The 16,598-nt window shown below is 42.6% G+C and overlaps 1 protein-coding gene across 1 annotated transcript; it reads right to left on the bottom strand.

The window, feature by feature from the left end:
• Nucleotides 1-4,115: 4,115 nt before the first annotated feature.
• On the bottom strand, nt 4,116-12,141 carry LOC147889832 (pleiotropic drug resistance protein 1-like). Its single transcript, XM_087391162.1, has 24 exons — nt 11,534-12,141; nt 11,096-11,216; nt 10,860-10,942; nt 10,677-10,761; nt 10,358-10,517; nt 10,098-10,174; nt 9,867-9,920; nt 9,414-9,504; nt 9,019-9,320; nt 8,658-8,939; nt 8,228-8,544; nt 7,967-8,127; nt 7,671-7,774; nt 7,425-7,587; nt 7,208-7,327; nt 6,940-7,115; nt 6,518-6,850; nt 6,108-6,398; nt 5,898-5,981; nt 5,661-5,794; nt 5,318-5,545; nt 5,029-5,200; nt 4,615-4,869; nt 4,116-4,534 (listed from the first exon to the last, which is right to left on the bottom strand). The coding sequence occupies exons 1-24, from the start codon at nt 11,878-11,880 to the stop codon at nt 4,262-4,264; spliced, it is 4,413 nt and encodes a 1,470-aa protein (XP_087247288.1). The 5' UTR covers nt 11,881-12,141; the 3' UTR covers nt 4,116-4,261.
• Between the last annotated feature and the right edge of the window lie 4,457 nt (nt 12,142-16,598).

Below are 16,598 nucleotides of genomic sequence, written 5' to 3'. Positions count from 1 at the left end.
CGATATAGAGATGACTTGCAGGGTGAGCGGATATCGGTAAAGGTCTTAAGACACTTTCCCATCATTGCAAGAATACAACACATGTTTCGATGCAAATCCATAGCGGAGTTGATGACATGGCATGCATCTCATCGGTCCACTGATCACACATTGAGGATTCCCGCAGATTGTGCAGCTTGGAAGCACATAGATAATCAGTGGCCGGACTTTGCGAGGGAGCCACGCAACTTACATCTTGGGCTAGCCATGGACGGCGTGAATCCTTTCGGGTTATGCTCGACATCTTGGTCGACATGGCCCATAGTCGTGGTGAATTACAATATCCCACCATGGCTAACAATAAAAAAGGGACACCTTATGCTTGCACTACTTGTGCCAGGAAAGTACAAGGCAAAAAACATGGACGTGTACATGGCACCTTTAATAGAGGAGTTACAGATATTATGGAGAGGAGTGCAGGTCTTTGATATTTCCAGAGCTCCTAGACATACCAATGATATTTTGGTCAGGGGTATCTTGATGTGGACCATGCATGACTACCCAGGATATGGAGAGTGCGCAGGTACGTGGTTGTGTCTTTACATGTACAATGAGGGATTATGGTTTTTTTACTCTCTTTTGCACGCATGTCTTGTACTAACACATTCATGCACGCGTGCAGAACTTGTTACAAGTGGGTACCATGCTTGTCCTGTTTGTGGACCGGCTCTGAAATCGCTTGCATGCTACTCCAAACATATGAGGAAAAATGTTTATGAAGGTCATGCTCGATACCTTCCGCTCGACCATCTCGCACATGGAGGTCAGCTTGATCCACCACCATCATATTTGAAGGCAAGTGATTGGATTCAAGCTTGGAGGGCGAATGGAGAGGAACCTCCTCCTGGTATGAAGAGGCTATCGATCTTTCACGAGCTTCCTTATTGGGGTCAGTTACAAATCAATCATCTCTTGGATCCCATGCATATCTTCAAGAATGTGGGGGCTACTATTTGAGCACACTTGGTTGGTTCCAAGGACTCGAGAGGAGTGCGAGAAGACTTGCGTGCTATGAATAGGATGTCTCGTTTGTGGCCCCAAGTGCATGCTTCAGGAAAAGTTGTCCTCCCAAAAGCAACGTGGATCCTCTCTACGAGGGAGGAGGCAGCGGTCAAGGTAGACATTGCCTCTTTTCAAACACCGACAGGGTACATGCGTTGCTTGAAAGGAGCATTTTCAAAGGACAATAAGCTTAGTGGCCTCAAGTCCCATGATTGGCACAAGGTCTTACAGGTATTCTAAGTAGAATTAGTGTACCGATAATAGTGATGCGTTAGCGTAATTATTATTTTGTTATATTGTTGACATGACTTCATTGTTGCTTTGATAGTTCATCCTCCCAATTACAATAAAAGGGTGCTTACAAGAAGATGTTAGAAATGCTATATTCAAGATCTGTGGTATTGTGAGGTATGCTTATTATCAAATCCCATTATGTATTTTCTTAATGGACATGTGAAATAGGTGGATATCTCAAATATCTTACATATGCATGGACATGTGAAATAGGTGGATATCTCAAAAAGAGATCTCTATATTGAGCATCGAGAAGGCTAGGGTGGAATCCATCGAAGCCGTATGCTTGCTTGAGAAGCACTTTCCTTTAAGCATTATGACAACTCAAGTCCACTTGCTTGTGCACATAGTTGATGAGGTGGCTATAGCAGGTACCGTTCATAATCGATGGATGTTTTTTCTCGAGCGGTTTATGAAAACTTTAAAGGGGTTTGTAAGACAAAGAGCAAGACCGGAAGCAAGCATGGCAGAGGGATGGCTTGTGCAAGAGTCATTAGTATATATCACAGAGTTTCTTGCATCCACGGATCCTGATATGCCGCAAGCTTGGCACAACAAGGATGATGATCGCATCATTGGCGAGGTTCCCCAAGGAAAAGGGATTGAAAGAAAGATGAGCGAAGAGCAAATGGAGAAATTCAATAAGTTTTGTATCCTCAATAGCCCTGAGATGTAGAAGTGGATTGAGAGATATGAAGTGGCCAAAGCAGAAAGAATAAATGCAAGGACGAGATTCAGAGCAATGTACAGGCGATCACAACCATATCCACGAGATCTGGCTCTTCTCCCTACTCACATGTCACTTGATTGGCTACAACTGGCTCTACATAAAGCCAAACGTGATGGAGAGACAATAAACGAGCGCGAGCGAGAGTTATCATCTGGATGTATGGTGCATGTAAGTTTCTTATCTCTTGACGTAATTAAGTAATTATTTGTGGCAATATATGCTATAAAATAGGTGCATCTTCATTGTTTTAATGATGCTCTTTTACAGTACAAAAAGTACAGTGCATTATGGTCATATGGACGACATTTTCGCGTGGAATGCATCGATTCAAAGAGAGTCACATATGATTGTGGAGTCATGGCTAACTTCACACAAAATAGCCGAGCAAGTGCTTCAGATACCAATCTTCTCTCCTCACAGTTGGATTATTGTGGAACCATACGCGACATCTATGAAATTGATTTTAGACGATTTACTATTTTCATTCTTGATGTAAAATGGTTTAGAACTACTTACAACGGTCCCCATGCGACAGTGAGAAAAGATAGTAGCGGTCTCTTTGCAATAGACTCTACCAAACATTGGACCGATGAAAGTGATACTTTTGTTCTTCCCGAGCACTGTGAGCAGGTGCATACTAATGATTTAATTAGTCGAACCTTTCGTTTTTAAAGTCCATTGATATATATATAATTGACGACATTTGGCACCCATCTTCAATATAGGTGGTTTTTCATCCGGATCGTTTGGATCCAAGATGGTGGTACGTGATCCAAGTTGCACCACGAAGTAAGCAAATTTTTGAAGATCGAGATGTGGATATGGAGATGCCACTACCAATGCCGGATCCAATTGATGAATCTAGCGAAGAAGATGTAGATCACCATATGAGCCAAGAGGAAGATGCGCATAATGACATCGCACGGGAGGAGGATGGAGATCACGATATTGACGAAGAAGACAACAATCATCAAGATCAATCACCACACTTAAGCTTTATTGAAGAAGATGATCAAATACTTTTAGGTGAACGTACGATGCTAGAGTACGATGATGATATAGGAGATCAACTCGATATAGAGTTGGAGATAGACTTGCTTGGCACCTTAGACTTGGCTCAAGATGAAACAGTTGATGTAAATGCTCTTATTTAATTTTTCTCATCTCAAACTTGGACATGAATATATGAGCTTCAAAGGCTTGATGTACATGCTCTCATTTTTTATTCTCTATGAGCTCAAACATGTATGAAAATTTAAAAAAAATTTGTCATTGGAAAAAACTAACTTTTAAGGCCTATTTTTAAAAAAAAGCCTTTCTGTAAAAACGTCTCTATAATATTTTGTATCAGTGTCGCTATATAGCGACTTTTGTAAAAGTCGCTATATAGCGACTTTCAGCAACAGTCGCTATATAGCGACGATTTACGAAACCCGCTTTTCATACCGACGATTAACGCTAAGCGAGCGCTAAACATCGGTACGTAAACGTCGCAATAGGATCCGTGTGTAGTAGTGACTGCTCCCTTGGAGCTATTTTCTATCCACCATCCGATGGATGAATATACTCTCTCTCTCTCCGTCTACATTTATTTCTCAATCTGTATTACTTGCATCTGTGATCATCTATCTGAGTTGAGTGTGTAAGAGTTGGAGAGATCTTGGGTGGAGGTTTGAGTGATTCATTCCCTCCTATTTTCTAACACCACCTACCTTATATGTAGTGGGTTGTAATTTGTATTAATTTGTTTTGGACTTAAATCCTTCATTAGTTTTGGAGAGCACACCAATTGAAATGTGACATATAAGTCTCCCAATTGAAATAATTCCCCTCTTTTAACCAAGGTGTTGTGTTACATGTCCATAAAATGAGCCCTCGTGAGGAAAGAAATCAAGGTTGTACAAGTTCTTATTTCAAGCACACTCGAATCATCTATATAAAAAGTAGAGCTACAAGGGTACTTTCATCACATCTATTTTTTCTTTTTGGAGCATATGATATGAAAATGGGAATTCTGTCTATGTGGAAATTTGCAATCTTCTTGGGAAAAGAATAAGAATAGTTAGAATTATATTAATAGTAACCCTTGGGTTTGTTTTCTTAATGTATGTTAGAGTACAAGTTTAGTTCTTGAAGTCAGTTGAGCATCTGGATAGGAGGATGATAGAAGTTAGCTGAATAGGAGGATAATATAAGTTAGCGCTTTTGGAAGTTGAGCATCTTGATACAGATGGCGAAGACGAAGACGAAGAGGAGAGGCCAGAAGAGGTGCATGGCTACCACCCACCCGAGGAAGTTGTGCTTGAACCCATATTGCTCATGGATGTATTGCTTCACGGGAATCCCTATCGCATCGGAGGGAGTGGTCACATTCGTCTGAATATCGCCTACTTGCGACGTTATCAGGCCATACAACGACCATGATATCGGATCGCCCCAGTAGTACCATCTCCACCATGGTGGAATTTTCTGCGATCACCCAGAACAAATTCAGCCTCGGAACTCGATACACAAAGCAATATCTCAGCATACAGCGCTAAGTTGCTTACCATTCGAGGAATCAGGAAGCCGCAGAAGAGGGTCCAGAAACTGAAGGCTGATGACGAGATGACCTGTGCAAAGTGGACGTTTGGCGTGATCGCCACGTTCATCATGCCGTAATAGGTGAAGTAGAGGAGGGAGCAGAACATGAAGAAGAAGAAGTAAAAGAACTTGGCGGCGGTCCAGTCGAAGTGGATCGTGGAGTAGACAACGAGCGAATACAACGTGGTCTGCGTGAAGATATAAGGTAATTCGATTGCAGCCTGCATTGAAAAGTCGCAATGCAGAGAAGAAATCAGCTAATCGATTGCATTGCGGCACATAATTTGGCTCGCTAGCTGCAACTCGGTGTAACTAGTCAGCTCCACAAGACATGGGACGAGGAAGCAGCAGACACAGATCGACGTTCGGCTGATCATCACCTGTGCAATGGCATACGGTAAAGCGGAGTACAACCCTGCTGCTCTTTCACGATAGTAAACAGTTCGCTCGATTCCTACAACAGGTTCCACTGAGGTAGAATTGGTGAAGCCAAGAAAAATCGTCGTAGCGAATAAGCCTCCCATGACATTGGTCAAATCCACACTTTGTTGCCTGCGCCCCACACAAAAAGTAGCTACTCAGCTCAACAGGCTACAGCGCTAGAGCAAAAGAGACACAATTACACCTAGAAGAAAGAGAGCAGGAAGAGGTTGGAGGAAGAACGCTTACGTTTTGCGACCCAAGTCCCAGTAGAGGGTTCCAAATAAGAGAGCAATGACGATGGTGAAGATGAATCTCACGGCGTTGTAGTAAGGATTGCGCCAGTAGGACCAATACTGCTTCCAAAGGCATGCCAGGAACTGCTGAAAAGAGTTCTGAGAGTACAAGGTCTCGAAGTAGAGCTCACTGGAACCTGGAGCTGGCGTGCTCAAGTCCTTGATCAATTCTTGAATGCGCCTGATAGAAGTAGAAGCCAGTGCAGAGAGCAGCTTATCAGTTACAGACCGGCAGAATGTCAACGATCAAATCAGTAGGAGGATAATTGCGGGTTTCAGGCGCAGCGAGTTCTTACTGGTAAAGAGGGGACTCCTTGTAAATCTGTGCAAAATCGACGCCGAGGCGCAACTCAGCTGCCGGTGAGCTCACTTCGAGCATCCACGTTGCTGGGTTGTAGCCTTCTGTGATTTTGGGGACCCCGGGAATCGCCTGCCAACCCCAAACATGTAACATTTCAGAGTTTGTGTTTGCCAGAGTGCAATCTTCGACACAATTGTTTCCCTCCAATTTCTGATCCGAGCAAAGATTTTACCTCGAAGTATTCGACAAGGTGGCAAGACTGGCGACCAAGCGGGCCACCGTAAATCACCTGCCCGCCTCGTTTCATAAGAAGCAACTGCGAATCGATCATGCAACAGCAGGATTTCAGCGTCAAATCCATTCAATCCGTTAATGGGGCAAGCAACCGATGAATCAATGATTATCAACTTCGACCGTCCAGCGATCAGCTGCGAATCCATACCTCATCAAAAGCTTCGAATATGTCGATGCTGGGCTGGTGGATGGTGCACACCACAGTCCGTCCCGTATCCACAGTGTTGCGCACCGTCCGCATCACTATGGCGGCAGCTCGAGCATCCAATCCAGAGGTGGGTTCATCCATAAAAATTATGGAGGGATTGGCGACCAGCTCCACTGCAATCGTCAACCTTTTGCGCTGCTCCGTAGAAAGCCCGTCCACCCCAGGAAGACCAACCACAGCATCTCTGATGGGCGTGAGTTCCACAAGCTCCATCACTTCGTCCACGAACATCTACAGGGGTTAAACCGTCTTACAATAGGTCAATGATCCTGCACGGATGAATTGAGGGCGTTCTCCTCGATTCACCACTTAAATTTTCCAATTTCCGAAGATGAGATCAGAGGTATTACCATTCGCGTTGGTTTGTCGACTTCGTTGGGCAAACGAAGCCACGCCGAGTATATGAGAGACTCTCTCACAGTCAGATTGGGCGAGTGAATATCGTTTTGCTCACAGTACCCTGAAATCCGAGCAAAGGTTTCCTGCTTCTTGGCGTATCCGGATATGCTTATATCACCCTCAATGTACCCGCCGGTTTTCCTTCCAGCCAAAACATCCATAAGAGTGGTCTTCCCGGCACCACTCACACCCACCAAGGCTGTAAGAACACCTGGCCTGAAAGCTCCAGACACCCCCCGTAGCAGTTGAAGTCTATCTTCAGTTACACCCTGTTCTTTCAAAGCCTGCAAATTGGAGTTGAAAGCTTATATCAGTTGCACAGCTTTAGCAGAAAGCTAAACAAAACCTTAGTAGAACCTTTGAGAATCTGTACCGGCGGCATGTCAACATAGTAGTTCATTGAGTTGAACGCTATTCCCAAAGGTTTGAAGGGAAGAACCATTCCTCTCTTTCGACCTCCAGTGGCACTAGCAGCAGCAGCAGCGTCGAGACGATCGGAGTTGCCTACCGAGGAGATGCTTGATCGCCTCACCTCCTGTAAGTCGATGCCTGTCCAATCCAGATGCTGCTGATTCAATACCTTTGCCGAATTATCGACCAGTAAAACGTTAGAAAGTTGTTGAAGCATGAAGAGTTTCTACCTTGGTGGGAGGTCCTGGGCCTGCTGGAGACGGTCTGCCTCCTTGATGATTCTCCAGTCCTGTTCAAATGCGATTCTTCCATAGCGTCCTCTGACATCATTCCCTGATGCTTACCAAGCGCTACAGAGAAAAAAGCAGGTGAATTGACATTCAGAATTGTATAATAGGGGCCTATCTCTGCATGAGAAATATTATGCCAAACTGAGATCGAACTTACGGTTCAGAAAGGCCAAGGAGAGAGTGTATAATCCATTGAAGAGAACAATATATCCAATCAGTGCTCCTACGCTAATCCAGTACCATTTCCCTTCTGTGAACATTGATCGCGACTTCAATATTGCTGTTCCAAGGGTAGTGGCGTTGATGGACCCGGTGTAAGACTGAAAGGTCGAAGCCCTTTGTTATTGTCGGGGCACAAAAGCATCCTTCAAACAATTGTAAACTTCATCCAATGTTGACTCACCGTCTTCCAACGATTGCCCAGGAACTCGTTGACGGAGATGCCCATTTGCCCATACATGAGGGGAGACGCCCAAAATCCCCAAGTCCACCATTTATGGATTTTGTCTGCCAGGATAATTTATTCAGCGATAAGTTTCAATTGAAACGGCACATATTGGGAAAATGTAAACTAGCTCAAAAGAGATTGGTTTAAAAATAAAATATTGGAAGTCAGAGGTTTAAAATAGCTTATAAGGCGCAAAATTCATGTAATAAACCATTATGTAAGCAAAAGTTATCCATAGCAAGAGCTTAGACCTTTTCCGATGATAAATCCTCCCATAACAAAGATTAGCATCAGCCCAAATGATCCAAAGGTGTTTGCTATAACCATAGATCGCCCAAGCCCGCCAAGGCAACGGAAAAATCCGAGGGCCATTTGGTAGACTAAGAATAGGATCAGTAACTGGCGGAAGAATCTGCATATGGGCGGTATCAATGTCAGCATTTCTTATAGCTTATGAAATGTAATAGCAACTCTGTAGATCACACTGAGAAGAAGTTTATTGCTTTACGAACCTGCTAGCTTCCGGCGAGTATCCAATCACATAGTATGTTAGACATACCCAAACTGTTGTTTCTAGGAGACATAATGGTGCCCTCATGATTATAGACGGTATCGCATAAGCCCAAGCAGGGAAGAACAATTGATCTCGTTGTTTGTAGAACACTGGAAGGCGAGTCACAACCATAGCCATCTCACCAAAGCCATTGAACAGAACATTGCTCAGTGCAAAGAAAAGGGCACCCAAGTACAAATCCCCATCTGCGATGGTGTCAGTATGAAGCCTGGTCCGGAAGAAAACAGTCATCGTCACGATCGATACAACTGATATCTGCGAAACCAAAGGGGCCACCGAGCGCAAGACGTTAGATATGCGGCAAAACAGAATCCGGAGCTGTAGGACTCGACAATATCAACATCACAAATCTGCTCTAGTCAACAAACCTGGCAAGTTTTGAATATGTAGAGAAAGGAGTTGCGTCTCATGAGCAACCACTCCCTCCAAAAGCACGCCTTGAATAGGTCTATCTGTCCACGTCCATACTTTTGCGTTGACAGAGCTGCTGGATGACTCCTTGACTTGTCGAAAGGCACAGCAAGTTCCTCCCGGATGCGCTGCCCAACATGAAACCGATTGAAGGCTTCTGCAAATGCTTTCACAGGGACATACCGATACGGCTGGCTGGCATCTGCCCAGTACTGAGCTTGATCTTTTCTTGAAGTGACCTAAATTGTACAAACATGCAACGTTAAGATTGTCTACCAATTGCGATGACAACTCGGCATAAGAATATTACGAGCGTACCTCTTGAAGAAAGTCTGCAACACTTTTCCTCTCCGGGCATTTGAATCCCATTGCATCAAAAAACTCAAGAATCAATTCCCGGGGACCCTGGTAAACAATCTGGCCTTCTGAGAGGAGTATAACATCATCGAAGAGATTGTATGTCTCTGGTGCTGGCTGCAGGAGTGAAACAACCATAGTCCCATCCATCACATGGACAGTCTGCCGCAAGCATTTTACGATTTGGTAAGTAGTAGAGCTGTCCAGGCCCGTAGAAATCTCATCCATAAAGAGGGCCTTCGCAGGTCCAACTAGCATTTCCCCTGAAGTAAACGTGTTGATAGAACAGTCAGCTTTCATGCAACGTATATGTATAAGGTAGGGCAGACGTACAATTGCCAATGAGCAGCGCTCACCTGTAGTCACACGCTTTCTCTGCCCTCCAGAAACCCCTCTTCGCATTTGATCACCAACCAAGGTCTCGGCACAGATATCAAGGCCCAGAATCTGTACAGAAAACTCGAGGGGGTCACTATGTATAAACCCTCTATATCACGTGCGTGCAAGGCCTATATTTAAAATCCCTTATCTGTAAATTTTTTCATTAATAAAATGTACCCCTTTTTTATACAAATTTGTAAAAATTTTCCAAAACTATTTTAAATAGTCCCTTATGTATATTTATTTCTGTAAATTTTAGAAATAGAAAATATCCTTCTGTTGAACTCACATGATAGGGTTACATATGATGAGTAACCCCCCCAGACAGAAAACGTATGAGTACATGGTGGACTTGTGGTGAATGCAGTCTGTGCCTAGAACTCCTAAATTCTAATGCTTTCAATCAAGAGAAATTATATGTATTCTACCTTAAGAACGTAATCGGTGACAATACTGCTTCCTTGTCCTTCCATCGCCATTGCCTAAAAAGACAGAAGATGGATACATTCATCGAAAATCCAAAAACAAAAGAAGCTTCTTCAACGCGTCAAAGCCAGTCTCCAATGGCACCCAATCCCATCCAGAAACCAGAAACTGGAGCACACTGATTGAGCGAATGGCGAGTTTGGCATGGGAACACATTACAGCACAGCTCTTACCTTCATGAATACATCGATGTCAGGGTCCGGCTTTATCCCAGCTGCCTTCTCTCTTCTTGAAAGCTCCGTAAGCATGTCTATAAAACGGAGTGATCAAACTATGAGGATACATCGGGAAAACCTAGAAAGGGTAGCAACATCTGAAGGAGAGGTTTTTTTTAACTTTGGAAATTATTTGCCCTCTCTTGGGCTTCTACAAGTACAGTCAAGGAATCTGGGTGGGTAGGATAAGAGAGAACGTGTTAGGGAAGTGAACTGACCATATCTAGTCCCAACGCCTTGGCAACGGCCACAAAAGTCAAGAGTTTCACGAACAGTCATTTCACCAATTTGATTGTCATACTGACTGATGTATGCACATGTCCGCTGAGGGACGAATTCACTCAATTCATATCCATTGTATGTCACTTTGCCGGATACCTGGTATTTGATCAAATGTTTCATCTTTATCAGTGTCTCAGGGAAACTGCAGGCTGTCGGAATACAAGTCTACAACAATTTGTCTGTAATCTGCTGTTCCATGCTTCAGCAAAACACCGACTGAAACTAAATTCCTAAAGGCTGAGGTCTCAAAGTTACCCTTAGCGAAGAATCTAGCTTTCCTGCAAGAGCCAGCAGCAGAGATGTCTTTCCTGAACTGGGAGGCCCAAGAAGCAAGGTCATCCTGCGTGCAAAACAGAGTTGCAGCTTTCATCAAGTTTGGGAAGGGGAAGCCTCGAAATTGCAGTCGAAATTAAAACCCAACAAGATCCAGGCACCCACCTTGAAGGCTTGACGAAGCCATTGACGTCACTAAGTATGTGGAGTTTTGTTTTATTCGTGGGTAAGAAGAAGCTGAAAAGCCCCTGTTGCAAAAAAGAACACCACAAACTGGTTACATGAAGCAGTATAAATTTCTTTGAAAATTTCTGGAACAGGATGGATTATAAGAACCAGATGACAACATGAAGAAAGATGGCTGTTTAATCGCAATTATCTGAACATCATTTAGGCCTTACCTCGATCGCGTTTGCTGCAAAATTGTAGAGCGTTGGAAGTGCCCTGCCTCCCACGAAGACGTCTGCCTCGACGTTCAGATTCTCAAATCGAATTTCGATTTTGGGAAGATCGATCCCGACCCTGAATGACGAATTAGGAGTCGGTAAGGTTTGTCAATGGTCAAACAGAAGGGCAGTTAACGGAAATGTTGAGACTCGATCCGCTGGCTTGTCACGCAAAACCAATTCAGGAATATCGTGAGACGTACAAGGACTCATTCTGTTAGCCTGTTTTATTATTCAACAGAGCAGGGCTGGAGAATCACTATGAATTGTCAGCTCAAGAGCGAGGACTTCATAAAAGAAACGAAGGTTCAAGGGGGAAGGCGAGAGGAAAGAAATCAGATGGATCAGCTAAAATCGAGCAATGCGACAGGCAGGGAGAGAAAATTCACTTACTTCTCAATCCTATCTCGTAGCTTCAGAAGTAAACGTTCGTTGTCTTCCTCGGTTACGCGCAATATCTTTTCCATGAGGAGTTGCTTCTCTGTAAACCCAAGATTCATTATATCGACCTCCTCATGAGTCATCTGCCCATTTTCTGCGACGTTCCTGAGAATGCCCTTCCTCAGCCGGTCGTAAGTTGGTAGCTTCTCCAAGGCAGCCCATTTCAGAGCCTCTTGGTCGTCCATCTCATGACGAGAGGCGGACGAGCGAGAGAAGACGTTATCACCAGCGGCGAAGAGCCTGCGGCTGGCCCTGCGGGTGTCACCCCACAGGGGTTCGTCCCCGGGTAGCGAGGCCATTGGAAGGCGAGTCTACAAAACGATGGCGGATGAAGGAGACCGATTGCTGCTGCGGGTGTGTGCTTGCTGCAGAGATGGCGGGAGGGGGGTGGAGAGGAAATGAAGTACAGAAACGGGAGCCACGAGAAGGCAAGAGAGGGGGGAGAGGGAAGGAAGAGGGCGGATGAAGGGATGCAAGGGAGGGGGAGCAGGGAAGGAGGAGGGTAGGGAGAGGCTGTAGGGAAGGAAGGAAGAAGGTGGCGGATCCACAGCCTCCTACAGGAGAAGATGAGGAGGGGGTAGTGATGATATTGTGCATCCAAGAGTCTTAAAGCGCACGAATTCAACGCATCACCCCCCCAATTCAAAGGATCTAGAAGAAAATTCGGACCCGGCAACACGTGATCTAATCCCAACTTTGAACACAAGACTCTCCCCCTTCTCTCTCACCCTTTCCAAGCTTCTTTACGCCTTTGCCCTTTACCATCCCTCATTTGCCTTCCCTTACCTGCTTTTTTCCTCGTCTCCTATATACTTTCATCTCCTGCTTTTACTGCCCCTTTCGGCATGGCTTCTTCGTTTGCTTCCCTTTGCCCAATGCAAGCAAAGCCCCCCCTCAAGTCTTTGGGTCTCCCTACGTCTCTCATCTCCTTTTCCTTGGCCCCATTTTGACTCCCCCTCTAATCCCTAGACTTTAGACCTTCTAGAATGTGCCATCCCTCTCCTTCCCATTACCTACTCCCATAATGCACACTTGGCCAATATTTTTTTTGGGTGGAGGATGCCCCTTTTTTCAAAGATTTCATATTTTAATAAAGTGAACTTTCTCAACTCCCATCCCCTTCCACTCCTTAAACCATACAAAAGAAGTTTTAAATCATATGCAATCCTCCCAATTATTAAACATAGACATTCTAGGAAAGGCAATAGCATAGTCATGGAATATTAGAATGATTTTATCATATCATCAAACATCTAAGAAAAGACCACACTCATCAAAAAACGGATTTGATATCCATATTAAGTGACAGATCTGATTTATATGCTTTAAAAATAATACATCAAAGTTCAAAAAAGAACAAACTTAAATTATTAGCAAATAGGAAGACAAGGAAATCTCCAAGAACCAGCGTGGTGGTTGTCATAGATCTCCTTCTATTTGCCAGCGCAGTGGTCATCTCATGGTGCTTCCTCTGTGTGTGTGTGAGTGACATTTAGCAAAATAATTGAAATTTAATGGAATTATGGGGTGTGAAATTTAATGGAATTCTGTTTTACTAATGAAAGATTTTGTTTACGGTAGACAGCTTAGAAGGAAGTTTTCCTTTTCTAAGCCCTCGTTAGGCCATGTGTCCTAATTATAGGTGTTGATCTTTATGAAGATCCAAGGGTTTGAAACGTGCTTTCTAGAAAAGCAAACTTTTGTGAGCTCTCCTTAAGCCACTTGTACAATTTTAGGCCCTTGATTTTAGATTGATCTAAGGAACTAAAACACTCCTTCCAAATTTGTCCCTAAAGCATACTTTTTTATTCATTCTTTTCACAAATCTATTATATAAGGAGGGAGATAATTGCATGTTTTCTTTCTTGCCATCACTTGATTGAGTAATTGTTGGACAAAGCTCACTACCTTGCTATTGAAACCCCAATTGGATAATAGTGAGGATTCAGGTCCAATTTGGAGTTAGATCCATGATTGAAAGGCTGCCTACAACAACCTAGTTGAACATGTTGCAACCAAAGCAAACCTCTTCCAACGGGCTTGCAACTCCTGGCTCTTTGGTTTCTTTTTTACTTTTGTTCATTTCAGTGGTCAACTATATGTCTCATCTTTATTGGATCTCTCTCTCTCTCTCTCTCTCTCTCTCTCTCTCAAGTGTTATTAAATTTCACATTTGACACTTGTTAGAATTGTCACTCTGCCCCTTTAAGAGGATAAGAAAAAGCCTTCATAATAAGGCCCCTCATAGTTTAAGGGGGTGGGTTCACCTTTTAAAAGCACATTGGTTAGTGGAGTAGGACTATTTTGATTGGGGTACATGCCATTACATACATGAGGGAATTAAATAACAATTATCCAATGTAGATAACTTTAATGAAAATATGGAGGGGATAAAAGTTTTTGAAAAGTTTATGAAGGATCACGATAAAATACCTATGTAAGCTAATGTATTAATATTCGTTCTATAAATGCACATGCTATATAAGGTTTAACATAGTAAATCCCTCTAGGTCTAGACACATTTGACACTTGTTAGAATTGTCACTTTGTCCCTTTAAGAGGATAACAAAAAGCCTTCATAATAAGGCCCCTCATACTTCAACGAGATCACCTTTTAAAAGCACGAGTAGGACTATTTTAATTGGGGTACGTGCCATTTACATATGAGGGAATTAAAAAACAATTATCCAATGTACATAACTTTAATGAAAATATGGAGGGGAGCTATAAATTCAACATCCAAAGTCTACACATATGCCCAGGACTGAAATTTTAAATTAAGAAAGCTAGAAAGGATATTTTAAATACATGCTTGCTTGCACATACTATATGGCCTTTAGTGTTCATAAACTGAGCTACCCTCTCCCCAAGATAATATCATAGTACACAAGACACAATTATTCCTAGTATGAGAATTAGCAAGTCCTTACTTTGTTTTTGTGTTTTTGGTAGGGCATTTACTTTCAATAAGGTCTCTTGAAGGAGTTACATCTATTGTGGTCTAATCATCCTCAATTTAGTGCTAGAAGACATGTAGGTGTAAAATATGGTATCAAAAATTTTAAGATCGTCACTTGCCAAACCCAACAATAAACAATAGCAATAAGCCATGCAACAAAAGTCCAAGTTCATCAACCATCATAGCCAAAAATTCAATGTCACTCATCACCATGCAAAGCTCACCATGCACACACACTTTGAAGAAATGCAAAAATTTGAAGAACAATTATCTCAATGTCTTGGCTTAGAGAATATGCGATAAAGTATCACTTAGGAAACACGTAGCTACCTTTTGAACTACATGACTCTACTAGCCAATTCTTTTGAACTGGCTAGTAGAGTCATGTAGTTCCCCTTTCGACCCTATAATTCCATTAAATTTCAAATTTTGCTAACGTTGCTCATAAGGACTTTTGTTTTACTAATGAAAGATTTTGTTTTACTCTTGGCTCTTTGGTTTCTTTTTATCTTTTGGTCATTGCAGTGGTCAACGATATGTCTCATCTTTGTTGGATCTCTCTCTCGCTCTCTCTCTCTCTCTCTCTCTCTCTCTCCCTCTCTCCCCCATGTGTAGAATTATTTACTAGTGCTTTGTGGAATTTTATTTTTTTCTTTATCCATCACATTACAGTTGAAACAAAAAGCTGCACATGACAAATGAGCACCAAGGATGTCCTCTTTATGAATAGTGGCACAATATAGTATTGTTTTGATGCTTGCTATATTACAAAGTACAGTCATAGCTTATGTGTACCTCATTCGGACTAGGATAGTTGTGTGTCTCTTATTTCTCTAATGTAGAGATTATTATGTGGCATCCACCTTCAAGGCTCATTCTAAAGCTTGGGACTGTTGGCCCAAAGCAGCAATTTCTCTACGTGGTGAATCGTGCAACTATGCTATGTGTAATTTGGTTTATTATTTGTGGTGGGAGAAGCTTCCAATTCGTGTTGGATACTTTTTGCTAGACAATGTGTGTTTGAATCAGCTTGAAAAAACAATGACTTGCTATGGGTAGTTCTATTCTCTTTGGGTGCCATTGAGCATCAGTTTTTGCATGGCTTCCTTTTCTTTATCGGCAACAAATTGGTAACTATGCTTAAGCTCTGATGAGAAGAGGTGCATCATCTATGTAAAAGACCTAGGACGATAAAGGGACAATAGTAAAGTTCCTGAACACTTGTAAAGAACTTTGTAAAGATGTGCTCTAAAAAATATTCTCTCTCTCTCTCTCTCTCTCTCTCTCTCTCTCATGTGGAGAATCATTTTTCTACTATTTCATGAGTTTCATTTTTTTCCTTTATCTATACCAAGAATTTAGATCACATATTTTATGAAAAACCCACCTTTCAAGCATATTTATCTAGGTTTCACAAAAGAGGAGATGTTGAATATGTTAAGATATTAAATATTTTCAAAATTTCACAATTGAAGCAAAAAGGTGTGACAAAAGATCATCAAGGATGTCCTCTTTACCAAAACCACACACACACACACACACACACACACACACTTACTTTAGAGTTTCTAGTCCATCTCTTAGTAGACCCAATTCCATGAGGCTACAATGTTCTAGAAAAATGCCATCCTAATCCTGAGCTACCAATTGTGTTTTAAGCTAGCAAAACTTAAATCCTTTTAGCCATTGATTTTCTTTTACTTCAACTAATGTACATTGTAGTGAATATTTATTTAGGGACATTGAAAATTGTGTCTTTGTTAAAATTTTAACTGAAATCATTTGCATTTGCATTTCATGCATGCATAGGGTGAGAGTTATTGTCAAATGCCTGCCTGCTCACTATTGTGTGGCAACTGCAATTGTTTGCTAGTGTCAAGCGAGAGAGCTTTCCGCACACACACAACAAGATCTAATCACAAGCATGGCCTCATCCGCCGGCACTAAGCAAAAAGTACGGGAGAGCTAAGTAAGGGTGAGTGAGAGAGAGAGGTAGAGGCAGAGACACAGATAGAGAGAGATACTTGTCACCGCTCCATCCTTAACATGTGTGCTTGT

This window comes from Dipteris shenzhenensis, chromosome 20 (genome assembly GCF_047967505.1).
Source record: "Dipteris shenzhenensis isolate YYH24624 ecotype China chromosome 20, Dip_SZ_1.0, whole genome shotgun sequence".
Classification (NCBI taxonomy): domain Eukaryota; kingdom Viridiplantae; phylum Streptophyta; class Polypodiopsida; order Gleicheniales; family Dipteridaceae; genus Dipteris; species Dipteris shenzhenensis.
This window is presented reverse-complemented; position numbering and strand designations above follow the sequence as displayed.

Bases quoted from the DNA above. Each gene is read 5' to 3' on its own strand.
- LOC147889832 (XM_087391162.1), bottom strand. From the start codon at position 11,880: ATGGCCTCGCTACCCGGGGACGAACCCCTGTGGGGTGACACCCGCAGG. The intron at 9,321-9,413 runs GTGAGCGCTGCT...CGTTTACTTCAG, and splicing joins GAGAAAGCGTGTGACTACAG to GGGAAATGCTAGTTGGACCT. The intron at 6,851-6,939 runs GTACAGATTCTC...TCCAATTTGCAG, and splicing joins ACTATGTTGACATGCCGCCG to GCTTTGAAAGAACAGGGTGT.